This window comes from Nycticebus coucang, chromosome 5 (assembly GCF_027406575.1).
Source record: "Nycticebus coucang isolate mNycCou1 chromosome 5, mNycCou1.pri, whole genome shotgun sequence".
NCBI lineage: Eukaryota > Metazoa > Chordata > Mammalia > Primates > Lorisidae > Nycticebus > Nycticebus coucang.
The window spans coordinates 118,491,004-118,518,936 of record NC_069784.1 but is presented as its reverse complement, the minus strand read 5'-3'; the positions used below and the strand labels follow the sequence as shown (position 1 = coordinate 118,518,936).

Genomic DNA, 27,933 nt, shown 5'->3' with positions numbered 1-27,933 from the left:
GCATGGTTGCCTATAATCTTAGCACTCTGAGAGGCCAAGGTGGGTGGATTGCCCTGAGCTCAGGAGTTTGAGACCAGAATGAGCTAGAGTGAGACCCCATCTCTACACAAAAATGCCACGCATTGTGGTGGGCACTTGTAGTCCCAGCTAATTGGGAGGCGGAGGCAAGAGAATTGCTTGAGCCCAAGAGTTGGAGATTGCTGTGAGCTATGATGCCACGGCATTGTACCGAGGGCCACAAAGTCAGATTCTGTCTCACTTAGAATAAATAAATAAACAAAAAAACAAAATTAAAAAAAAATCTTCAAAAAAATGCAAATACTTCATATATATATATATACTTTGTTTTGTTTGAAGCTTTACTAAGAGTTACTCTTTGTTTTGAAAAAAATCCTATTACAGAAAACAGTGTTCCTCATAGTATTCAAACCACCAATATAAAATACATGTATCATTTTCATTGGTAGCTCTCCCTTTTTCTCTATTTCTTTCTAGATTATATCCCCACTCAGAAAACAAATTTTCCATACTAATGGTAAAGCCTACTACAGTAAAAACACTGAACTCGAAGCAGTAAGCCACTTAGCCTCAATTTGCTCATATATAAAATGATTATGTGCACTGTTTATCTTGAAGTCATAAGAATTAGATTGATAAAATATCAACCACCACATATACTTTGCAAGGGAAATAAGTCATCAATAGTAATACCTAAAATGAAATAGAAAGATAAAGCACAAAAAGCCTCTGTCTCCAGTATATTTATCAAATTATAGAGTAGAAACTTAACAGCATACAAAATTAGCAATATGTATGAACACTTAATAAAATGAAGTGCTGTCCAATACAGCAGGCATACATGTGATGAAGTGTAAAATTCACACTGGATTTAAAGAGCTTACTATAAAAGAAAAAAAAAAAAATATATGTATATATATACACACACATACACATACATATATATACAATGGAAAATAGTTTCATCTTTTTCTTTCAACTTTGTTAAAGTGGCAAGTAAAAAATGTAACATTACATTTTTTGCTTGTATTACATATTTCATGGACATTCTGCTCTAAATAAGCAATGCAATAATAAAACTGATGAACTGTAACATTACCGATCTTCAGAAATTAGGACAATAAAGAATGTATGCTTACTTCATCAGTGAGTTCTCCAAACACTGTTATGACATCTATTAAAAGACTTGCGGTATAGAAGGACTTGATCATGTTTCTGCAAGAAAAAAGAGAGCTGGTTTAGTTTAAATAAATAAAAACATTAAAGTGTAGTTAGTCTTGTACCTCTGAGAGAAAAAAATTCCAATGTTGATATAAGTACTCTGAAATTAATGTTTTAAATACCATCAGATTCCAGGAACACAAAATCCTTTTCTAATCTGTATTTCGTAAAACATAACAAAACTTGCATATAAATAAACATGCTACAGCAAGATTTTATCATATACTTTTCATTTTAGAAAATGTAATTATGGTATTATCTGAATCCATATCAACCATAATGTATTTTGTTGCTTTTAAATATTATCATGACAAATCATTTGAATTAGCTAGGGTGGTATTTTTAAAATCAACATCTTTGGGCCGGGCCATGATTATAGCTAAATTAACTCTTGAATTTTATTAAAGGTTTATGAATGGCTAATTAGGGTCCATTTACTAAGAAAATAAACCTGCCAGCTTGGCGCCCACAGCACAGTGGTTATGGTGCTAGCCACATACACTGAGGCTGGTGAGTTGGAACCCGACCAAGGTAGGCTGAACAAAAAATAGTCGGGCAATGTGGCAGGCGGTTATACTCCCAATTACTTGGGAGGCTGAGGCAAAGAGAATCACTTAAGCCCAAGAGTGTGAGGTTGCTGTGAGCTGTGATGCTACAGCACTCTACCGAGGGCAATGCAATAAGACTCTGTCTCCAAAATAAATTAAATAAATACATAAATAAATAAATCTGCCATTGCTATTTCTTCTTTCACAATCATTTTTTTCTAAAAATAAAGGCCTGCATTTGAAACCCCAAATCATTCTGAGCTCTATAATAAAAAAAAAAAATCTAAATCATTAATCAGAAAGTCAGAAAGTGTTCCATACAATACTGGATAATTCTGGTTGTACAGTAACCAAATTCAGAAAATAACTTTTATTTTCTTCTTTCTTTACTCACTTGTGAAATCGCCCAGCGCGATCTTCATTGTCTGCATACAAAAACATTTTCAAAGCATAATTCTCCAAATGGGCACAACCAACTATTTCTTGAGTAATGGCTTCATTATCACCCAACTGTTTCTTGAGCTAAAATAAAATCAGATTAAAATTTTAGACTTTCTGAAGTGTCTGTTTAAATATAAATAATATTTAATGATTTTAAGTAAATTATCTTATATCCTCTTTAATAAAAGATATATCAATGAAGTATTGCAAAAATATTCCAATTTATTTAAAACAAAATACAATGGTTACAAAATTTAGAAGAAAAACTTAATGATAACCTCAAAGAATAATTTAGCTCTCACTATCGAAATAACTAAGAATAAAAAGAATGTCAAAGAATTTTAAAATAATGCTGTATTATCCAATGAACTATCAGTGACCCAAAAAATGGAATTAGAAAATGCTTTCCTAAGGATAATCTAAAATTTTAATATTCCCATTTCAACTTCTTCTATCAAATATAAAAAAAATAAGATGAGAAACTACACTATGTCCTAAAATAGTATATTTCTAAGTGCACATTATATAAAAAAAGAGATTCTAATTCTAAAGGAAATTTAGAATTGGATTATGGAAGCTTTTAAAATACATACCTCCAATCAACACAACTTACAGTACAGATTTCAGACTGTAGTATCACTTTCCTACACATACAATAATTTAAAGTATTTAAAAACAACAAAATGCCTACTTTTTACCTGGACTGGCATATTGGAATAAAATGACTTTTTGGAATATCAGATTTGAGTGCTATCCTGTTGCTTAAAAATTGCTTTTTTCAAAGATGTTATAAAGTGGCACAGTAAAAGGCGGCCACGGGATTTTTCATAAAATCAATACAGTAAATACTTCATTATTACAACAGAATAATTTAAGGTCTATAAGGGCTTTAATGTTGGAGTTTAAGGAAATTTTGGCCATGTTTACATGTAACTCCAATTCACTGTATCTAACCTGCAAAATGATTTATAAAGGTGGATTTAGTTCTAGAAAAATTTTACTGGGAGTAGGTCCTTCATCTCATCTACAATAAAACATATCTGACTGCATAAAAATAATATACTTGGACGTTTTTAAACCGTAATACAAACATTATAGCACAGACATGTGTGTAGCTACCATAAAATAAACTTACTCTACTTGTTATCTAATTTTGGTAATGATAAACTCCTGATGAATCCCTTTTAAACGTAGTTTTACACTTTGTTTATGTATTATACAGAACTATTTGAATTTTATCTTATCTGAGAGCTATTTTTATCTTAGCTATCACTACTATACTGTGAAAAAAAATTTTTTTTTTTTTTGTGGTTTTTGGGCAGGGCTGGGTTTGAACCCGCCACCTCTGGCATATGGAACCAGCAACTTACTCCTTGAGCCACAGGCGCCACCCTATACTGTGAAATTAACAAAGAGACATATTCTATATAAAATGTCAGATAAAGCAAGAATTTTACTAATACATTGTCATGTGTGAGAAACATGCTCCCTCCGGCCCCAACCCCATCCCTCCAAAAGACAGCATTCAAATTTTTTTTGCATCCAAAGAAGTAGCATTTGAAGTGAAGGCCAGACAGGCACTAGTAACACATAAATTCCCTCAGTAGTGCCACCACGCCCACCTTGGGCAGTTAATGGTAACAGATGACAGGGGCTCTGTGTCAGCATGCTAAAGAGAAAGTGAGAGAGAATGCTACTGCCCATGGCTGCCTAGAACAACTAGGCAGCAAGTTCTGTCTTGGGATAGGTCTGGATCTGACAACTTTCTAACAATAAATATAAACAATGAAAACAACAAAAAGCTCTGGGCTAACTAGTATAAATGTTTTGATTTTGTTTTTTATACGTCTTAAATCCTGTTTCTCGAAGCAAAATAATGCAATTGATCCAATACATAGGTTTCTAATTCTCCAGAGCAAGTCACACAGTTAAATAAGCAAATAAAAAGTAAGTCAAAGCAAGTGAGGTAATGGCTTTAGAGGAGAGGAATTAGTGAGGAGACACTTTGTTGGTTAAAAAAGAAACCAGAGATGGCTGTGCAGAAGAGTCACAGAGCAGAGCACTACTGACTAAGTGTGATAATATAGCTGGCACTGTCTTCTTCATCCATCGACGCCAAATACAACCCATTCAATTTTCCCTTAATAGGAACTTCTATAGTGATTTGTAAAGTTACACCAGGTTTAAGAAGATGACTTAATAGTCACCTACCACATTTCTGCTAGGAGGAAAGGATGTCTAAACCACAGGAATATCTTGTGCTGGGACCCAGAGCGGGAGAGAGAATAAGCAATTGCTACCATTTCCTTCATTATTATTTTTCACTAAATAAATAGTCCATTTCACTATTATAAAATATATCTAAGAGTTTACAAATCAATCACCCATGTGACTGCACAAGGGAAGATTAGAAAGACAGGTCACTTATGAAAGGATAAGCCAAAATCCATCTGTAATACCATGGAACAAAACAGTATAATGTTATATGCAAAGACATTCAAATCTACTTACAATTCCTCCAGCGGTATGGAGTAAATAAAAAAAACAACTGTCTAAGTTTTCCTTGGGTATAATGGCATTACTGATTGTTGCTAAGGGAAAGAACTAAAATGACAACACCGACACTACGTGTACAAATAAAATCATACTTTAAACATAATCAGAAAATAAATGATCAGTGTTTAACTTACCGCTTCTAGCTGATCCATTAACTTTGATAAAAATTTACGGCATTCAGGAGTTTTACTATCAATCTTCATTCCAGTCTGCATTGCATACAAACGACCTACAAAGGAAAGAAAAATGAGATGATCTGAAAAATTTCATTTTTAAACGTATTTTTCTATGACTGAATGTTTAAAATACTTGTTTTACCTAATAAGTAATTTAAAATTTAAGTAAACCTGGCAAAAAACGAATAAATGGTAAATAAATTATTGGTAAACTTAAATAAACTTGAATTGGTAAACATGAATAAATATAAATTTTACTTATATAGAACACAGAAATACCCAAAGAATGCAAGCTATCCATAATAATTATAAATATTTAGCAAATAAGGCCCCTTTTCATTTGGCATTATGTTTAAAAAAAAAAAAAAGCCTAAGTAGACCCCAAGCTGTCAAAGGGACCTACAAATGAATCGGTAAGTCAGGGCATACAGAAAAAAACCACCATATGTACAAGAGCACCCGCCAAATGCCAGACTAATGATACTGATAAAACAGACAAAATGGGTTGTTGATAGTGGGAAATGAGACCTGAATTGAGGTGTATGGAGGGAATTGTAGTCGTATTATATGTAACTCCCCTTTTAAGTAAATATGCCTTTCATTTAAAAAGGTACTAAAAATAACTGAGATAAGGTTAAAGGTAAAGAATTCTTTAACAGCATAATCTCTTTTTTTTTTTTTGAGACAGTCTCAAGCCCTTGCCCTGGGTAAGAGTGCCATGGTGTCACAGTTCACAGCAACCTCAAACTCTTGGGGTTAAGTAATTCTCTTGCCTCAGCCTCCCAAGTAGCAGGGACTACAGGTGGCCGCCACAAGACCCGGCTATTTTTTGGTTGTAGTTGTCATTGTTTGGCAGGCCTGGGTTGGATTTGAACCCACCAGCTCCGGTGTATGTGGCTGGCGCCCTTCTCCCTGCTTTACTTTTACCCCATAGCACATAATTGTCTTCTATTTACTTATCCTCTGTCTCTATCCCAACTAGAATTTAAACAGCATGATGGGGATTTTAGGCTATTTGCTTTGCTTGATTTATCTCTTCTGGCATCTAGGAGAGAGACTGGCCCTCAATCAACATTTTCTGAATAGATACAACATGAATGAAAGAACAGCTCATTCTGTCCCAGTGATATAAATGTCACTTGTATCATTCATTACCATATGTTAAGTTTCCTTGGGATAACAGGGTCCAATCTACATATTGCCTGCCCTACTTAGGTCTATGCTTGTTTTATTATCAGAACTTTTAAAAAAAGGTTTGGCATCTGTTAGTTATTTTCAGAATTTCCAATTCAATTGTCTACCTGACAAACTCCTCTTTAAAAATGTATTAATATACAAATGTACTGTTATTTACCTATTTTATCTACTTATGTTTTTAATTTTATGGTTTTATCTCAAAGAATTACTTAATAATAATGCTTAGGGATATTTCATGATACAGAATTTGAATTTATTAATGTATTCCTTTCTATACATCAAATTTAATGATTTGATCTTGGTGTTAAAGAGAGAACAAAATGGAGTTCACACTACTATGAAGAGTAGAAATGTGGTGCTTTCACTGTGCACCAGACAGCACTGAAGTCACTATGACACACAAAGATACTAATTTGAGAAGCAAAATAAGCATCTTAGTTTAAATATCCATTGCTTTGACTATAAATGTAACCAGTTTTCTGTCTTTTTTTACTCTTTCTTTTAACCAGCCACATTTCTTAACAAGTTGTCCTGGTCTCATCCCCTTTGATCATACAAAGTGGTTTTTTTTTTTTTCCAGTTTTTGGCTGGGGCTGGGTTTGAACCTGCCACCTCCCGCATATGGGGCTGGCGCCCCACCCCTTTGAGCCACAGGAGCCGCCAAGTGTTTTTTGTTTTGGTTTTGGTTTTGAACTGTTGGCCTCAAGCAATCCTTCTGCCTTTCAAAGTGCTGAGAATGAGCTGTAAGCTACCAAGTCCAGCTGACTACACCTGGTCGAAGGCACTCCCCTTTTCAAACCACTTGCATTTGAGTTACTCTTTTTTTCTTAAAACTAATTCTCCAATCATTTCCTTTTTGTTGAGCTGTCAGGTTTTTTCTTCAAAGGTTTTTGTTTCAAAGATGTCACTTGAGCTCTTAATAAATAGGCTGATTACAAATATTATGCCCAATCCTTTAATTTTTCAATGTTGTTTTAAAATACACAGGCTCAAAATATTTATGTACTTAAAACCATAATAATATTTGTGACTCTACCCCACCCAATTCTAAGCTCAGAAAGATACTTTATCTCTAGAACTTCACATTGATGGTCAGTTATTTTTCTTTTTCCTATGATATATTTTTTCAAATTTTACTCTGTAATCTAATTTCGTTTCCCCCTAAGTTATTGGAACCTGTTTCAAAATCACTTACTAAATAATCCTTTCTCTAATCATCTGTGGTTCTTTAATACATTTTTACTTTTTTATATTTCTTGGCTATCTGACTTTGCTAAGATCTCAGATCAAGGGTTACCTCCTCAAATGACAATATCTATATAAATGATAACATGCTTTTTCTTCCTCCAAATTCAATCTTATGATGTTTTACTGTACTGTCAAAATTTCCTGAAGAATGTTAAGTGCCCTTGCTCTTATTTTTAAGAGGAAGGCTTCTAGTATGTATCATTTCCATGCCAGGCTGCTTGTATTTCCTCTTGGAGAGCCAAGACCCTGAGCTAGACAGTAGTTGAGGTCTTTGAGACCCATATGGTCCCAAAGATCAGAAAAAAGAAAACAAAAAAAAACCTGACTCAAGTGTGAAAAGAAAACATTAGAGTCTATTCATATTTTAAAAATTTCTCTTTTTATAAACCTTTTACAGTACATATAGTATTGGCAAATCAATATGTAAATATAATTGGTAAATAATTTACATAATATATTGACAATCTGTTTTCAATGTAATGATTTTCAACTGGTGTACTGTCAGAGGATCTCAGGTGCACTGTGAAAATTTTTAAAAATGATTAATTTAAAATATTTTAGAAAGAGTTCAAAGCACAGTAAGTATATTCTTATCTTTACTTTTTTTTGATCAACATAATTTAAGGGTGCCACTGAACTTTAAAAAAGGCTGAAAAACACTGTTTTAATGTTTTCTGTTAACTCATATGATGGGTAATCAAAAGGCCAACGATTCCTGCTCTACTGCATCCTCACTCCCCCCAAGTAGGCTGTATTTTTTTGTCCCAACCCACCTCATGCCTCTTCCCCACACTCCTATGGCTTGCACCAAAATTGCCTGAACTACTGCTTCAGTATCAGTATCCTCCATACATTTTCTCAGATTCCTTCTCCTTCTTTGCCTTAACTGAAACTTGATATCACGTGAAGAAATCACTTATGTTAATATTTGTGGTCCTTTTGAGAAGTGGCATGTTAAAACAAATTCTTGAGGGACTTTACCTAACAACCACAATCAGTGTAAGCTAATTCTTTGTACCCTCAATGAATTCCAAACAATAAAAAAACAAAACAAACAAAAAAAAAACTCTCATATTCCTCATTAGGGTTAGCAAGTTCTTTCTTATATTGTCAAAGGATTGTAATGTATCTAGGCAAAAGAGTACATGTTCCAGTATCCTTCAAAGCAAAATATGGCAATGTAGTAACCAGAAATTGTTGGGAGAGACTTCTGAAAATTCTCTTTAAAAAGCGTTATGGCAGGATAAAAAGCTTACTAACTTTCTCCTTTTCTTCTGCCTGATATCTAAAATAAAAATACTAGTTGACTGAAGGTCTTATTCAAAGATCCCAACTGACAGGAATAGGTAACCCATAACAAGAAAAAATACAAGCCAACAGTACAAGCAGATCAAACAATGACAAAATAATGGAAATAGGAGATAATGACATTTAGATACTAGGGAATTATTATGAAAGGCCAAAAACAAACAAACAAAAGAAACCCCAAAAACACCCGATCCACCCCCATCCAATAATTCACTGGATAGGACTGACAGTATAGACACCAAAAAAGAAAAGATTCTAGGACAAAGCAATATAAACTACTCAAATAAAAGAAGACAAAGAAGAGAAAACAAAAACTAAAAATGAAACCCAAATCTCTCTTGAGGTGTGGGTATTCTAATACACAGGTGAAATTAGATTCCCCAAAACTGGGAGAAGGTAGCAAAAGAAAGTGATGAAAGACAAAACTGACAAATAACATTCTTTATCCAGCAAAATAGCATTCAAAAATAAAATAAATGCTTATTTATAAACAAATAGAAGCTGAAATAATTCATTAGCAGCAAGCCTGATTAAAAAAATGATAAAACTCTTCAAGAGGAAAGAAAATAATACCAGATTTAAAACTTGAATCCACAAAGAAGAAGGAACAGCACTGAAAATGGTAAAAATAAAAAAGGTCATTTTCTCATTTTATAAATTTCTTTAAAATAGAATGGATTTGTTCAAAAAAATACATTATAGGGTTTATGGCATATGTGTAAGTACAATATATGACAACTGTAGTCCAAGGACAGGAGGGAGAAAAGTTCTTACTTTATATGTTAGCATTAGGTGGTATATTAATGAGGCAGTTAAATTATGTAAGCACTAACGCAATCACTAAAAAAGTTAAAACAAAAAAGAACATTTAGTAAGCCCATAGTAGAGTCTTAAAAAGACTTCAATGACAGCTGCAACCAAAAAAATAGCCGGGCGTTGTGGCAGGTACCTGTAGTCCCAGCTACTTGGGAGGCAGAGGCCGGAGAATTACTTGAGCCCAGGAGTTGGAGGTTGCTGTGAGCTGTGATGCCACAGCACTCTACCCAGGGCAACAGCTTGAGGCTCTGACTCATAACAAAACAAAACAAATGACACAAATAGAAAACCAATAGCAAGACAACAGACCTAAACCTAAACACATTAATATTACAAGTACATTAAACATAAATGGTTTAAATACTTTGATTAAAAGGCAGAGGCTATCATACTGGACAAAAATGAGCCAACAAGATACTGTCAATGAGATTCCACTGAACTGAAGCAATAACCACCAGCAAAGTATTTTGTATCCCACAAAAATACGTTTTGCAAAAGAAAGTGAAATAATCTTTCCCAGACAATCAAACACTAAGGGAACTTGTTACCACTAGACCTGGCCTACAGTTCTTTATACATGGAAAGAGCAATGAAGACTCCACCAGTGTAAAACACCCAAAAGTTAAAGCTTACCACCCTTATAAAACAGCTAACTCAACAGAGAAAACAAAGCAATTAGGTTATCATTCAACATGATGAACAGAACAGCATCTCACATACCAATACTGAACATGAAGAGTATTAATGCTACATTTGAAAGATACAAACTGGTTGAATGGATGAAAAAATACACCCCAAGGGCGGCGCCTGTGGCTCAGTGAGTAGGGCGCCGGCCCCATATACCGAGGGTGGCGGGTTCAAACCCAGCCCCGGCCAAACTGCAACCAAAAAATAGCCGGGTGTTGTGGCGGGCGCCTGTAGTCCCAGCTGCTCAGGAAGCTGAGGCAAGAGAATCGCGTAAGCCCAAGACTTAGAGGTTGCTGTGAGCCGTGTGACGCCACGGCACTCTACCAAGGGCGGTACAGTGAGACTCTGTCTCTACAAAAAAATGAAAAAAAAAAAAAATACACCCCAAGTATATAGGAAACTCATTTAACTTACAAGGATGCTCACAGACTCAAAGTAAAAGGATGGAAATGAATATTTCACATAAATGGAAACCAAAGGTAAGGAGTATCTATTCTCGTATTAGATAAAAAAGACTTTACATTAACAATGGTAGAAAAAGACAAAGACAGTCATTATACAATTATAAAGTGAGGAATTCAGATAAAACAATCCTAAATATATATGTACCCAACACAAGAATTCCCACATTCATAAAATATATTCTATATCTAAGCAAAGAAACAAATAGCAACATAATAGCTGAGAACTTCAACCCTCCACCGATAGAACAAGACAGATCACTGAGGCAGCAGATCAATAAAGAAACACTGAATTTTAAACAGGACTCTAGAACAAATAAACCTTTTCATCAGTGCATTTTCCAAGACAGATACGTTAGCCCACCTAACAAATCTCAGCAAATTAGAAAAACTGAAATTATTTTATATGTCTTTTCAGATCACAACGGAAAACTACTAATAGTCAATATCAAGAGGAACTCTCAAATCTATACAAAGTCATGGAAATTAAATAACATGCTGTTCACTCAATTTGACAAAATTAAGATAGAAATCAAAACATTTTTCAAAAAGAATGACAAACATGACACAACCATAAAAAAATCTACAGACTATAAAAAAGCAGTATTAAGCCTTACATGCTTGCATTTAAAAGACAGAAAGATCACAAATTAACAACTTCACATCACACCTCAAGGAACTAGAAAAAGAATATACCAAACACAAAGCTAGAAGAAGAAAAGAAATAAAGCTCAAAGGAGAACTAAATGAAATGGAAACCAAAAAGCAACATAAAGGATCAATGAAAAAACTTGGTTCTTTGAAAAGATAAACAATACCTGTAGACATCTAGCTAGATTAACCAAGAGAAGAAAAGTGACTCAAATAAGCTCAATCAGCAGTGAAGACAGAGACATTACCACTGATACCAAAGAAATACAAAATCTCATCCATGACGACTATGAAAACCTCTATGCACATGAAACAGAACATCTAGAGGAAATGAATAAATTTTTAGAAACACACAACCTGCCAAGTTAAATCAGGAAGAAATACAAATCCTGAACAGAGCAATAAAGAGAAGAGATTGACCCACTAAGAAAAACTAACCCATCAAAATAAAAAAGGCCCAAATTCATAGCCAAATTCTACCAGACCTACAAATAATAATTAGCACCCATTCTACTGAAACTGTTCCGTAACATCAAAAAGGAGGAAATCCTCCCTAACTTATTCTATAAAGGCAGTATCACCCAGATACCAAAGCCAGGAAATAACACAACAAACAAAACTATGGACCGATGTCTCTTACCAATGCAGATGAAAAAATCTTCAACACAATACTAACAAACTGAATATAACAGCACATCAAAATAACAATCACCATGATCAACTGGAATTCATCTAGGGATGCAGGTATGGTTTAATAAATGCAAAGCAATAAACATGATTTACCACATAAACAAAATTAAAAACAAAGACCAAATGGTCATCTTAATAGATGTAGGAAAAAGCATTCAATAAAATCCAGCATTCCTTTATGATTAAAAACCTTCAATAAATTAGGCATGGAAGGAACATATCTCAAAACAACAGGTAAAAGCCATATGTGAAAACCCATAGCCAACATTATACTGAATGGGGTAAGTTGAAAGCCTTCCCTCTTAAGAACCAGAGTAAGGCAAGGATGCCCACTGTCACCACTGATATTTGAACTAATATTGGAAGTTGCAGCCAGCTAAGGCAAGAGAAAGAAATAAAAGGCATTCAAACCAGGAAAGAGGAAGTCAAACTATCCCTGTTTGCTGATATGATCTGAGATCCAGAAAACTAAAAACCCCACCAAAGGGTTCCTAGAATTTATAAATTAATTCAGTAAAGTTTCAGGTTACAAAATTAATGTACACAAATCGATAGCATTTCTATATGCTAATAACAGTCAAGCTGAGAGTCAAAACAAAATAATATACTGAGGAATATACTTGACCAAAGACATGAAAGATTTCTGTAAGGAGAACCCCCCATAAAACATTAATAAAAGAAATCACAGATGACACAAACAAGTGGAAAAATATCTTATGCTTATAGATTGGAAAAATTAACATTTGTTAAAATGTCTGTACTGCTCAAAGTGATTTATAGATTCAACACAATTCCCATGAGAATTCCAACAGTTTCTCATGGACTGAGAAAAAAATAATCCTAAACTTTATATGGAACCCAAAATGACTCTGAATAGTCGAAGCAATCTCAAGCAAAAAGAACAAATCCAGAGGAATCCTATTACCTGACTTCAAATTATACGACAAGGTTATAGTAACTAAAGCAGCATGGGTACTGGTTTAAAGGTAGTATAAAGACCAGTCAAAGACAGTAGAGAATTCAGAAATTAAACCATGTATTTATGACCAAGTGATTTTTGACAAAGCAGACAAAACATACTGGGGAAAGTAAGCCCTATTCAAAAAATGGGAGAGCCAAATGCAGACGAATAAACTGGATTCTTATCTCTCACCATATAAAAATGTTAACTAAAGATAGATTAAAAATTTAAATCTAAGACCTAAAACCAAGAAAAGTGTAGAAAGAAATATAGGAAAAATTCTTCTAGACATTGGTATATACTGGAATTCTTCTATCCTAGGCCACAGGATACTAGTGTGCTGTGAGAGGATCTCAAGGGTGCTGTTCAAATTTTTAAAGATCATTAATTAAATTCTTTTCAAAAGAAGTTCTAATGTGCTGTGAGATAAAAAAAGGTTGAAAAACACTTATCAAGGCAAAAAATTCATGAGTTTGATCCCAAAAGCAAATAAAGCAACAAGAAAAATGAAGGGGATTTAATTAAACTAAAATGTTTCTGCACAGCAAAGGAAATAGTCAAGAGAGTAAACAGACAACTTGGAGAATGGGAAAAAAATTTGAAAAGTATATATCCAACAAAGGGCTAATATCTAGAATCTATAAAAACCTCAAATCAGTAAGAAAAAAATCAAAATCAAAAAGTAGGAGACATGAACAAATTGTTCTCAAAAGATAGACTAGTGGCTAAGAAAGGTATGAAAAAACGCTCAACATCACTAATTATCAGTAAATGCAAATTAAAACCACAATGAGATATCACCTTGTCACAGTCAGAATTATTATTATTAAAAAGTCAGAAAACAATAGATGCTGGTGCCAACTGTGGTGAAAAGGGAATGCTTAGACACTGTGGTAACGTAAACTTGTACAACTGCTATGGAAAGCAGTATGGAGATTACTTGAGGAACATAATTAGACCTACCATTCAATTCAACCATCCCCCTATTGGGAATCTACCCAAAGGAAAATAAGTCCATTTAATTAAAAAAAAAAAAAAAGACACCCAGACCCAAATATTTATGATTGCACAATTCACAACTGCAAAGATAAGGAAACAAGCTAAGTGTCTGTGACCCGAGTGGATAAAGAAAATGGGGTTAGTATATACACATATATACCACAGAGTACTACCTAGACATAAAAAGGAGTGGAATATTGATTGCATTTTGCAGCAACTTAGATGGAACTGGCGACCATTATCCTAAGTGAAGTATCTCAGGAATGGAAAACCAAGCACATGCTCTAGTAAGTGGGAGCTAAATGGTCATAAAGAGCTGTCATGGACATTGAAAACTAAGAAAGGAGAAGATTGGGAGGGATAACGATCTACCTATTAAGTACAATATACATGATTCTGGTGATGTGTACACTGAAAGCCTTGACTTAGGCATGATACAATTCATTCATGTAACAAGAAACACTTGTACTCCTTAAATGTTTTGAAATTCAAAAAATCCCCTCATGCTGTCTCTTGGTAGCCACACTCTCCCCTAATCTAAACCACTGGCAAACACTGATGCTCTTCTTCCTGAAAGCTATGTTTTTCAGAATAACATAAATGGAAACATGCAGAATTTAACCCTATGAGACTGGTTGCTTTTAGTAAATCCAAACATGGTTTTACTTTCATAATGAATTTTGGATTCACTCGTGCTGTGTGTATCAGGAGTTTGTTTTTTTAACTGTTCAGCAGTATTCTATTGTGTGAATATCTATTCACCTGTTAAAGGACCTGTAGATTGTTTCCATTTTTGAGCAGTTAAGCTAGAAAAACTTTATTCAGTGCTTAAACTGAATTTATAAACTACTATAAATACATATAAAGGCAAAAAAGAAAACTGAAGGGCAGCGCCTGTGGCTCAGTGGGTAGGGCGCTGGCCCCATATCCCAAGGGTGGGGGGTTCAAACCTGGTCTCAGCCAAATTGCAACAAAAAAATAGCCGGGTGTTGTGGCGGGCGCCTGTAGTCCCAGCTACTCGGGAGGGTGAGGCAAGAGAATCGCCTGAGCCCAGGAGTTGGAGGTTGCTGTGAGCTGTGACCTGTGTGATGCTATGGCACTCTACCGAAGGTGTTAAAGTGAGACCCTGTCTCTACATTAAAAAAAAAAAAGAAAACTGAAGCTCACAAAATAAATTTGCCCAAGATCATGCAGCCAATAAGTGACAGACTGAGATTCAACTCAGGCTCAGTCTGGCTTCAGTCATTGTACCATGCATCTAGAAAGAAACTTCTCTTCACATAAACTTAGATAACTACAAATTTTATATATATGGGACCATGTCATTTTTTGTATTTTTCTTTCCTAATCTTTCAGTTATATTTTATTAATGAACCATCACAGACTTGACAGGCATTTAGATTTTCAATTTCATCTATTATCAAAAACCATACCTGTGTGTCTACTTTTTATACTGTCATTCTCTTTTTAAGATACATTTTAATATACTGGACTACTGAATTGAAAAGTCCCGTATAATAGTCCTTCCCTATCTGTGGTTTTGCTTTCATGCTTTCAGTTACCTGTAGTCAATGAAAACGTTAAATAGAAATGTCCAAAAATGAACAATTCATAAGTTTTAAATAGTATGCTATTTTGAACAATGATAAAATCTTGTGCCATCCCTCTGTCCCTTCATCACAAGATGATATGAGAATGGTATAAGATATTTTGAGAGAGAAAGATTTAAAGAGATCACATTCACATAACTTGTTACTAAAGTATATTATTATAATTGTTCTATTTTACTATTAGTTAGTGTTACTAATCTCTTATAGTGCTTCACTTAGAAATTAAACTTTATCATAGGTACTCATGCACAGGAAAAAATAGCACATATAAGGTTTGGTTCCATCTACGGCTTCAGGTATCCACTGCGGGTTACAGAAGATATCTCCTGCCAAATAAGGAGGGGGAGGGGCTATTGAATTTGTTCTCTTCATATGACGCCTGTTCAATTAATTTGTGATCATCAAAGACTAAGAAAGTCTTAATCTGATAAGAATCTCATGCTCCAATCATTTATCTTATTTTTTTCTTAAAAGAAACTGATAGCCAAGGGGACCAGGTGACACATGAAGTTATAGAACGATAGATAATAAATAAAAATGCTTACATAATTTTACATTTTAATAACTTTAAGAAAATGATGCCCATCAATGAAAACTAAGTGGAAATGTGGCAAAATGTTATCAGCAGTGATTATAATTCAAACTGTGTTACTTCCTTTCTTTAGGCTTTCCTATCTATTTCAATTTTTCTATAATGACGTATTAGACTAATGTTTCTCAAGGTGGCAACAATAATACTGCCACTTACAGAAAATCATGAAGGGTTACCATTTATTTTTCATTTTGTGTCTGTTAATACAATGTCGGGGGGGGTCTATTACCATTTAGAACAGTGGTTCTCAACCTTCCTAATGCCACCACCCTTTAATACAGTTCCTCATGTTGTGGTGACCCCCAACCATAAAATTTTGCATAAATGGTAACCCTTCATGCTTTTCTGTAAGTGGCAGTATTATTGTTGCCACCTTGAGAAACATTAGTCTAACTAATACGTGATTATAGAAAAATTGAAATAGATAGGAAAGCCTAAAGAAAGGAAGTAACACAGTTTGAACTACTTTATAACTGTAATTTTGCTACTATTATGAATCGTAATGTAAATATCTGATATTAGGCGACCCCTGTGAAAAGTTGAGAACCGCTGAATTAGAACAATGATAACCTGAACTGGGCTGGGCACTCCTGATGACAAAAAATCGATCCTTAAGATGTCAACAGTGTTTCCAAAGAGAAATAACAAATTATGATTTTAAAAAAAAAGTAAAAAAAAAGCAACAACAATAAAAAAAACCCCAAACCTAAAAACCATGACATGTCACAGAAAAATTAAGAAAAACATAAAAAAAAGTCAACATAGTCCAATGAAGAATTTGAATGAAAGCAAAAACTTATCAAGCATGGTTACTGAAACAACTTATATATAATCTTGTGCTGCTCAAGCTTATGCCAGAGTCTGCTTTTAACAAACATAACTGCATAAAAAACAAATCTTATCAGAGATGCTTAAATTTGTACAGGTGCCAAAGAGAAGTGAAAGTTAAGAATGTGTTATTTGACTCCAAAGACCTTGTCCCTTTAATTTTATAGTTTATTTCTAAGGAGCTGCAAAATGAAATAACTTAAAAAACAAGAGTAACTATTAAAATGATGACTTTTACAAAGTAACATTCGGATTGGCATATATTTTCACCAGTTTTTGGCTGGGGCTGGGTTTGAACCCGCCACCTCCGGTATATGGGGCCAACACCCTACTCCTTTGAGCCACAGGCACTGCCCAGGAGAAGAACCTCTTCTCTTCACTAAGTTAAGCTTGTCTGACTTTTAAAAATCCAATTTCTTTTTGATTAACAACAAAAGGCAACAGATTAACACTAATATCTATCTTATTTACCATCTATCAATGAAGAAATACAGTAGTAGTTAACCTTTATTTAAACTAAATAAAAATTTTCTGCTTGTATGTCCTATAACATCTCAGAAATAAAATAACCATATGTATTTACAACTTCCTGAACTGTACTGTATTTAATTTTCCTATGATCATATAAACAAATGAAGACCCTCAACAACATTTATACACTTTCATTAAAAGTCTATTGATTTTACAATGTCTCCCCCTAAAGGAAACCTAAAAAAAAAAAACCCAAAAAACAAACTTCAAACTTTACCCACTTACTCACAGCAAACTTAAAAAGGAAGGAACGATCTTTCTGGATTTAGCTTTATCTATACCATCAAACCTGGCAAAATCAAAATATTTATCAGACAGTGCCTGCTTTTAGTAGGGACTCAAATACTTTCTGGCTTCATTAAAGAACAAACACAGAGCAGAGAGAGATGTGTGGTTAACAAAGCCTGTTCTTCATTTCCATTCTCTATTTAGGCATCTCCCAGATTATTATTTCATTGGCTTTTTGTCCCCTTTAATTTGTCACCAATTTAGTGGGTCCTTTCCCCTCACTCAATAACTGGTTCACTTATTACTAGCTACTACCATCAATTTTTCATTCAACCATATCTCATCCAACATCCGTCATTCAGGTCCTGGTTTTATCATTTAGTAACACAAGGACCAGAGTGACTGTGAGGATCAAATCAAATATCCTGTCTAGAAGGAAAGCACTGTTGCAAATGCCAGTAGCTACATGAATGTTAGTTGTTTGGCTTCTTTATTAGGTCTAAAGCCTATGGTCATAATTCCCTCTGGATACCACAACTGCCTAAAAATTTAGGCCAATTTAGCAAACATGTTTGGAGTACCTACTCTTTATTATGTAAATCTCTCTACTAACCTACCACTGTCAGGCACTGTAAACGACGGAACACCCAGAACTAAGCAAACCTTTCCTAAATTTAAGGTCTAGAAGAGAAAGATAGGCAAATGAAATAGCAATTAAGGTAAAGATATACATGGCAAAAAGGACAAAGAGAAAAAATATCTGAAAATTAGGGTGTTTAAGAGAAGATGTCCCGGAAAAAGTGACATTCAAGCTAATATCTTTTAAAGGAGAAATACAGAGTGGGTGTGGTGGGAAAGAGATATCCAGGCAGAAATAATATAATGTTAGAAGGCCTGGAGAGGAGAGAGTGTTATGTTCTAGGAATGGATCAAAATCCAGACTGATTTAAGACTCCAAAAGATGATTCAGAATTTACATTATGAGAGGCCATTGAAGATACATATTTCTGGATACACATACGGATCCATGTGTATATGATTCTGTAACCTGCATTTCCATATAACTTTTCCTTGGATTATAAAGATGCTTTCTAATTTCCAAACAATTACATTGCTTTCCAGCCTGTGGATATAACGCAATTTACTTAACCATTTTCACAATATATATTTAGGTTATTTTCAATTTATCACAAATATGTAAGTAATCATTCAGGAAATTTTGCGTAAAGCTCTTACTGTATTTGTGATTACTTTCCAAACACAAGTTTACCAAAACTGAAATTACTGAATTACAGAAATTTCCCATTCTGTCAAAATGTTTTCCAAAACTTTATACCAATTCACTTAGACATGCAAAGATTGGACCACATACTCATTTATATTAAGTCATAGTTTTGCAGTCAAGAACTGTTATGTCATTTTAATTTACATTTGTTACTAATTAAACTGATGTTAATAATTAGTATTTCCTCCTTCAGTAGCTGTCTGAAAGAAAACAAAGGGACTCATTAAATTGGTGACAAATTAAAAAATCTGTCAATTCAGAGATCTTACTTTTTTAAAAAAAGGATTTGTATGAATGTTTTATGTATTGGTGATATTGGCCCTTTGTCTCTTTACTGGGAATAATTTTTCCTAATGTAGTATCTGTTAAATTAATTTGTACTATTTCTGTCATACAGAATTTCTAAATCTTCACAGCCAACTCCATCATTTACTCTCTGTTTTTTTACTAAGCATTTGAAACAGATCTTTTGAAGGCAACAGAGATTACATGTTTGAAGCAATAGCTGAGAAGCTATGCCAGTGGTTGAGGCACATATAAGGTGTGGGTATGAAACTGATGACTGGCTGGTTGTGAGATATGAGGAAACGAGGAAAAGGTTAATTTTTAATTACCATAAATATCAGTGTTGGCTTAAATGGAAATTCTTTTAATGGGAAAAATTTAGAAATCTGTTAAAGAACGTCTAAAAATACAAAGTTCGGTTTTATCAATTACATTTTTTGTACATCTAAAGAAAAGAGATAAATCTGCTGCCTTTAATTTAACTCATATTTGAGAAAAAATAAGCAATTTTCTTTTTAATATTCAGGAAACCAGCATAATATTATTATGAAAAATCTGAAAATGATATCACTTTAAAAGAAAGGCTGAACCAACTCAGTAACATTCCTTGGGAAGGTGGGGGCAGAAAACAGACTAGGGCATAGCCACTTGGAAAGCAGTTTGGCAGCTTCTTTCTCTTCATGCTGAATGCAATTACCATATGCACTTTTGGGCGTTTATCCCAGAGAAGTGAAAATTAGGTTCACACAAAAAACTGTATATGAATATATTAGCTTTATCCATAATTGCTATGAATTGGAAACAACCTAAATGTCCTTCAACGGCTAAATTGTTAAATTATGTAAACACATACCATGGAATAATATGGAGCAAACAAACAAACAAACAAAAAACACTTGGATCTCCAAGGTATTACACCAAGTGAAAAAAGCAAACCTCAGGAGCTTATACAATGTATGATTTCATTTATGTAACATTTTTTAAATCATAAAATTTTAGAAATGGAGAACAGGTTAGTGGTTACCAGGAGATAGGGGCTGGAGAAGGAGGTGGGTGTGATTATTAAAGGGCAATAAGAGGGATTCTTCTTATGAACCGTTCTCTGTCTTGACTATGGTGATGGGTACAGATACTTACCCTTGACAATATTGCTTAGAACTATATATATATATATAGTTCATACATATATATGTTCAAACATTCATACAAATCCTTTTTTTTAAAAAGTAAGATCTCTGAATTGACAGATTCTTTAATTTGTCACCAATTTAATGAGTCCCTTTGTTTTCTTTCAGACACACACACACACACACACACACACACACACACACACACACACACACACACACACACACACACACACACATATATATCTTTAAATAATTCCCAGTAAGGCCAGAAATAAATTATTTTTGGAAATATTAAGTATTAGAAAGGAGAAGGCCCAAAGTGCATACCATAACATGATCTATGCCTTAATCTAAAACGTCATAACCGTAATACACACACACGTAAAACTCGGACCATCTGAATAAGACTGCTGGATTGTTTCAATGTCAGTATTTATTCTGGTTATTACATTATAATACAGTTTTGCAAGATGTAAAATCCATTAGGGGACGCTGGATAAAGAGAACACAAGACCTTTCTGTATTATTTCTTACAACTATCTGTGGATGTATAATTATCTCAAGATAAAAAGTTTAATTAAAAAAACTAATAGGATTCTTTCTAGAAATGGAAGGGTGTTTTAAGTACGAGGAAATTTACTATTCTGCTAATACTTTCTACATTAAAAAGTTCAAAGAAGTAGAGGGGCGCCTATGGCTCAGTGAGTAGGGCGCCGGCCCCATTATGCCAAAGGTGGCGGGTTCAAACCCAGCCCCGGCCAAACTGCAACAAAAACAAAAAAATAGCCGGGCATTGTGGCGGGCACCTGTAGTCCCAGCTGCTCGGGAGGCTGAGGCAAGAGAATCGCGTAAGCCCAAGAGTTAGAGGTTGCTGTGAGCCATGTGACGCCACGGCACTCTACCCGAGGGCGGTACAGTGAGACTTTGTCTCTACAAAAAAAAAAAAAAAAGTTCAAAGAAGTAAATAAGCAAAGCACTTCCACAGGTAGCAAAAAAAATAATTTGATATATATTATTTCAATATTCATTCCTAATTTAAAAAAAAACAAAAGATCAATTATTATATTAGCAATATTAAGACAATTTTTTTAAATGAGAAAATTTAAAAATAATTCCCATTAAGGCCAAAAATAAATCATTTTTGGAAATACTAAGTATTAGAAAGGAGAAGGCACAAAGTGCATACCATGACAACATGATCTATGCCTTAATCTAAAATGTTATAAACATAATAATGGAATAAGTGATAAATACATAGTATTAGGATTCTTTCCATTATGTTTCCTTCCTAATTAGTGACAACATGTTAAAAAGCTAGAAACTAATGTACAGTTCATTTATTCAATCAACAGATAAAATCTATAGGTATCTGCCAGGTCTTAGGAGTTAGAAATTTGACAATTACCAATGTAAGACATACTTCTTACTCTTAGGGAGTTTACATTCTAGTGGAATATTAATATAAGTTGGAAAGAAGCATTAAGAATTTATAAATCCCACTTATGTGCCATATAAAAGAAAGATATCAATCCCTGCCCTCTAGGAGAATCAAGAAGACTGAAGGGTAAATAAATGTTAACAGTGTGATAAGATTGTGCAAAAGAGTAATTTCTAGACCATCCTATAGAGGTCATGAAAAGTAACCTGCAAGAAGTTAGTTTGTACAGAATCAGTAAAAAATTAGTCAAATTAAGAGGAAGGCAAGATGATTCCAGGCAGAAGGCAACACACATGTGTATAAAGCCCCTGAGGTACAGGAGATATGAAGTTTTTATGATTCAACAAACAGTTTGGTAAAATAATCTTACATTTTTTTTTCATAAAAAAATTCTTCCTGGTGGGAATTTGTAAAATCTTATTTGTTCTAAGATTGTAGAAATGTAGCCTTTAACACATTTTTCAGTTGACATTTATACCTTTCACACAAGTTGAAATTAGTATAAAAAAATGTGATTTCTACAGTACTTCAAATATTAACATTACAAATCACATAATTCTTTTAAATTAAAATATTATAGCAACTTTATATCTATCACAATCTAATTTAAAATACAAAAAACTCTTTTTTAAGAGTCAGAAATTTTACATCATTCTTTTTTCTGGTAACTCATATTTATTTAACCTACAGAATTTCATTATACACGAAGGTATTTGCATGCTCAAACTTCTTTTCTTGATTATCCCATCATACTTCTCTGCAACGAAAAGTACATAAAAATTGAAATTTAAATTTTTACAAAATTTCCTGTGAAGGTGTTAGGTGTTAAAATTTTCTTCTAGAATTGAGTCTACAATTATTATAATGTATAATTGATCAAAACAACAAAAACATTACATACTATTTCAATACTTATTAAATGCAAAAGTAAAATTTTGTTAGCAAAGCATCTTATGAACTAAATATCTGAATTAATATTATTTATCCTCATAAAGAGCCTGAGTAGAGTATCAGGGTTCTATTCACACTTTTCATTTTTATAAATTTAACACGGGAAAAACTTTATTCATTCATATAAAGAAACAATGATAATAGAAGGAATTTTGCCACAGCAAAATTAATGAATGCATTAAATTCCTTCTTGGTTATAGGCTAAGAACCATATAATCACCTACCATAAAATAATATTTTTAATTTTTTCTTTCTTTTTTTTGAGACAGAGTCTTACTATGTTGCCCTCGGTAGAATGCTGTGGCATCACAGCTCACAGCAACCTCAAACTCTTGGGCTTAAGTGATTCTCTTGCCTCAGCCTTCCAAGTAGCTGGGACTACAGGCACCCGCCACAACGCCCAGCTATTTTTGGTTGTAGTTGTCAATGCTGTTTGGCAGGCTTGGGCTGGGTTTGAACTTGCCAGCTCAGGTGTATATGGCTGGTGCGCTAGCCACTGAGTTACAGGCGCTGGGCCAATATTTTCAATTTATTATCGGACAATTCAATTAGATTTGCTTCAAAATTTGTTTAAAAATAAAAAAGAGATTTGTTCTCTATCTCTTCAGTCATTCATTTTCTCAATTCCTAACATGTATACAAAAAAGACATTATAAAGATTGATCATTTTGTTTCAATCAGAGCCTTCTCATTTATGGCAGGACAGAGAAAGAATTGGGAACTGAAAAATGATTTTATCTTACCACCCATTTTAAATGTACTTCCGAAAAAAGAAAACCCCTCAGAACTAAATATTTTAGCTGATTTAGTTTAGAAGAATGTCTACCATATTGGACGAATGGCAAAGTCAGTTGTTAACATCAAACCAATCGGCCACATGAGACTTTTTCAGAAAAATACAACTTAACTTTCCAATTGGAAAGTCAATCCATTATCACCGTTTAATTTCTGAATTTCACTAGTAATTCTAAAACAGCAATAAATTGCAGAGCCTACAGGAGCTCATTGTTTGGATAGCACAAGCGACTTTATTTAATTTCACTTTCGTAATCAACTGGCAGCGATATTCTTTAATAATGAACTAGAGTGAAGAGCTAAGATCATCTAATGAAAATTTTTTTTCATTCTGAGAATTCAGAACACTGTAACACTGCGTAATTTTTAACATGAGACACTACCCTTAAGAGATATAAATACTCTGAAAGAGTATTTTTCATATCTAGAGTATCCTGCCATATCTAGCTAATCCTCCCCAACCCTCTTGCATATGACCTTGGCCTCAAATTGTTACCAAGCACTTCCTTGATAAAATCCAAAATGACCAAATAATGGCTAATAATATCCAAGAATAATTCCTTGGTCTTCTGAGATCATTCTCTACCCTCTGAAGAAAAAAACTCCAGGTGACTTTGGGTATCCCCCTTGCGTAAAGTTCCACCCTTTCTCCCCTAAATTGGAACCTTTCACATCCAGTATTTAAGAATCAAAGCCCATCCTTTGCTCTGCTTCATTTTCTTCCATATAAGATATAGAAAGATAGGAAGCTCTACCAATACCTTAAATAATGGAGGCTTCAGTTACCACAAGTAATCTGAATTTGCTTCCTCTGAGGGAAACTCAGGAACCCCTTCTCATTCAAAGCAAAACACCATAAAAATACTCCAGATACGTGAGAGAAAGCCTTTCTTCGTTAAAGTAGAGAAAGGCAATTGTGAACAAAATGTGAGAAAAAATACGGAGTACACTACACTACTTTGCTTACCCTGACCACAGAAACTTTGTCAGGATGATCAAATTGAGGAAGGAAAACAATAAAATTAAGGATTAAAAAACTGAGTACTTTGGAATTGTTGGTATACCTCAATTTGAGGGGCACTGGTTTAACATGCTTAATGCACATTTACAAGGAAAGAAGTCACCATGAGCAATGTTCTAACAGCAGAAACAGATTCATAAATATTGAAGCTATAGGAATTATTAAATAGCAAATATAAACTGTTCGAAGACATAAGAGTGTTTAAAAAATATCAATAAAAAACTATCAGAAATGGTTATGCTGATCTGAAAACAAAAAAAAGAGAACATTCAGAAATAAAAAAATAAAGTAGAAACTCATAAGGGTCAAAAAATAAGATATATGGAGGTGAAGACAAGCTTTAAGAAATTACATGTGTGTAGCACACAGAGAAGAAGATAAAAATTAAGAGACAAGGAAGTTAAAGTGGAGAAGTATCACGTGTTTAATCAAAATTTCAAGGGAGAATCAAAATAATAAAGGAGAAGCAATATTTGAACAGTTAATAGTACAGAATTTTCAGAATTGATGAAAGACATTCACAAAAGGTTTAATTAATATATGAAAAGGCATTCAACCTTATTAAGACTCAGAGAATTGCAAATTTTGTTCCAAATGTGACACCATTTCAGACTTACTAGATTGGCAAACATTTTAAAAGTCTAATAACATCAAATGTGGTGGGTGTAGAAGTGTTCATTTTATTATTACTTAAACTGTTTGTAAATTATACATGTTCCTTTCTATGTCATGTTTCATAACAAAAAGTTTAAGGGCCACCTCAACTTAGCAATAAAAATATTTCTTCATTAACCGTGCTCAGAACAGATTCAGTGAAATAGTGGCCATGAAAACTGGCCTGGAATGGGCTGAAAAAGTTCTAAAGATAAGGATGTAAAGCCAAGTACACATAATTTATTTCAAGCTTACTTATGAGGTTGGGCTGAGGGGACTCCAACTTTAGGGGACTGTCATGGTGAGAAGGTTTTTTTTTTTTTTTAAATAAAATAAAATGGATTAGGTTTATAAAGAAACAGCAAAAGGGAGAGGGTAATGACACAAGAAATAAAGGGATCTTGAGGTATTACAAAGATAATACAGAGGCAGGAGAAAGGGTATTATTTCACTATTACCAGATTACCTCTTTGTTTTTGTCACATCACTTTCTCCCTGCTCTACCTATTCCACCCACAATGACCCTTGCTCCTCCTTCCAGCAAGCCTCTGCCTCAGGACTTTTGTACTTTTTATTATTTCCCTTGTGAAGAATACTCTTCCCCAAATCATGTAAGACCTGCCTTTCATTCTTTCTTTACTCAAATGTTAACTCTGGGAAGTGTTCATTGAGTACACTGAAACTGAAATCTACTCTGTACTCCCTTACTCTTTTTCCTTGCCTTATTTTTCTTTATAAACTTGTAAAAGTCAATATGACAGACTCATTTTATTGCTTGATGTCCCTATCCCCATTGTATGTAGGCTCTATGAATGCAGGAACTGTAGTCACAGTGCTTAGTTAACAACCAGTAGAAGGTTAAAGCTCACTACATACACAGTGAATGAATGATTAATGGACTCTCCTTAAGAAAGCTGAACAAGTATAATGGAAATAATGCAGTAAGATTTGAACAAAATCAAGTCAAGCACAGAGAATAATTGATTTACTGCCTACAGAAGAGGTGACATTTAAGTTAGATCCTGAACCATAAGCTTAACAAGTGCCAAAAAAAAAAAAGTGGACATTCCAAGAGAGTGAAGAATACAGAGGTCTGAAATGGCCTTGTACACTTAAGCAATGGGGGTATATTTGGAGTACGGCAGGTGAAAGTGGACCAGACTTTTTTCAACCTTCAATATCCACAACAGAGCATACAAGTAACTGAGCCTCGCAACTCTGAAAATCCTTTTCAGAAGACTTATAGTTGTTCAGTCACTTGGTTAAGCTGCAGTTAAGTTAGAGCATAGAATACAAAATAAAGTTGATATTAAATTACTGGAACTATGCCCTACACTTATTACGAGGTAAAAAGATTGAGCAAACTTAACACATGTTAACCTATGTCAACCGTGGATTACATGAATCACAAAGTGGGAATATTACTAGCAAAGATCTTAACTACAGGTATTATTCAAAGAAGTCAAGATTAAAAATTCTCAATGGGAGAGAGCAGTTTTGTCGCAGAAAGGGAACTGTCAAATTCAAGAGCTTGTTCAGCAGCAGACACTGTCTTAACCATTTACGAGTTTCAGAATGGGCTTGCAAGCTGTCACGATTAACTTTCCTTTATTACTATGCTTTCAACTGGCCTTTCTGTAATCCGTATCACTACTATCTTTGGAACGTTCGCCTTCGTTTTAAATCTAACTCAATCACTATATCCAGGTTATTTTCAGGATTCCTAATGGAGACAGGAGACTCGTGTGTACATAAAGAAAACCTCGGGAAAAGTGTGTTCCACAGTTCATGCGCCCGTTTGATCAGTTGGAGCATTTAGGTACAAGGCGAGGAAGTGGTGGACACGGACGTGCTGTGGGATTTTTGCCTTGCTCACTAAAAGCTCTAGCTTCCAGGGGGCGGGAACCCCAGAGTTCCCAGGGCAGGCCAGAGGTCAAGGCTCAGGTCGAAAGACAGCGGGGCGGGGCGTGCCCCAAGAACCCAGGAGCGGTGTTTGGGCCCCGCGTGTAACTGGGGAAGGAGGGGCGCGGCGACTCGGAAAGACTCACAGTAATAAGCCACCACGGGGTCCCGCTTGTCATGCTCCTGAGCCGTCCTCAGATGATGCTGTATACTCTTAAACTGTGGGGGGAGAGGGGGCAGCGGAGCGAGAGCCGCCATCTCTACTCCAGGAACCACCACTTCCTACTCGCGCGCTACCGACACTTCCGCTTCCGTCTGGGCGGTCGCGCGCTGCCGCGCTCAGGGTAATTCCCACCCATTCCTTCATTGCTCAGTTGCTCAAGTCTCCTACGGAGGCCCAGTAGGGACAATTTCAATTTGCTCTCTCGCCGCGGAGCCCAGAGAAGGCTGGGGGGTGGGGGGGTGGGGTCTTAGCTGTTATGCCGCATATAGCACCAGCGCTCTCTGCTGGTAGGAGGAAGAAGAGTTTTTGTTTTGTTTTGCTTTTTTGTTTGGTTTGTGGCAAAGAAAAGATAGAAAAGGGGGGAAAAAAGGAAAATGTTGTTTGTTGACTGGGAGAAAGAATATAGGCACGAATTGCCTTTGCCATCATTCAGGTATTAGTGCTAGTTCTTAAAATAATATTAAAAGTGTCCATTGTGTGAG

The 27,933-nt window shown here is 34.6% G+C and overlaps 1 protein-coding gene across 1 annotated transcript in view; it reads right to left on the bottom strand.

Annotated features, from left to right (window-relative positions):
* The window catches only part of VTA1 (vesicle trafficking 1), a 66,859-nt gene extending 39,247 nt beyond the window's left edge, over nt 1-27,612 (bottom strand). The window contains exons 1-4 of the mRNA XM_053591349.1: nt 27,375-27,612; nt 4,919-5,013; nt 2,182-2,309; nt 1,158-1,233 (exon numbers count right to left, since the gene is read on the bottom strand). Coding sequence (XP_053447324.1) covers nt 1,158-1,233; nt 2,182-2,309; nt 4,919-5,013; nt 27,375-27,486 — 411 coding nt within the window. The 5' untranslated portion in view covers nt 27,487-27,612. The remainder of the gene's footprint in view (nt 1-1,157; nt 1,234-2,181; nt 2,310-4,918; nt 5,014-27,374) is intronic.
* Nucleotides 27,613-27,933: the final 321 nt, after the last annotated feature.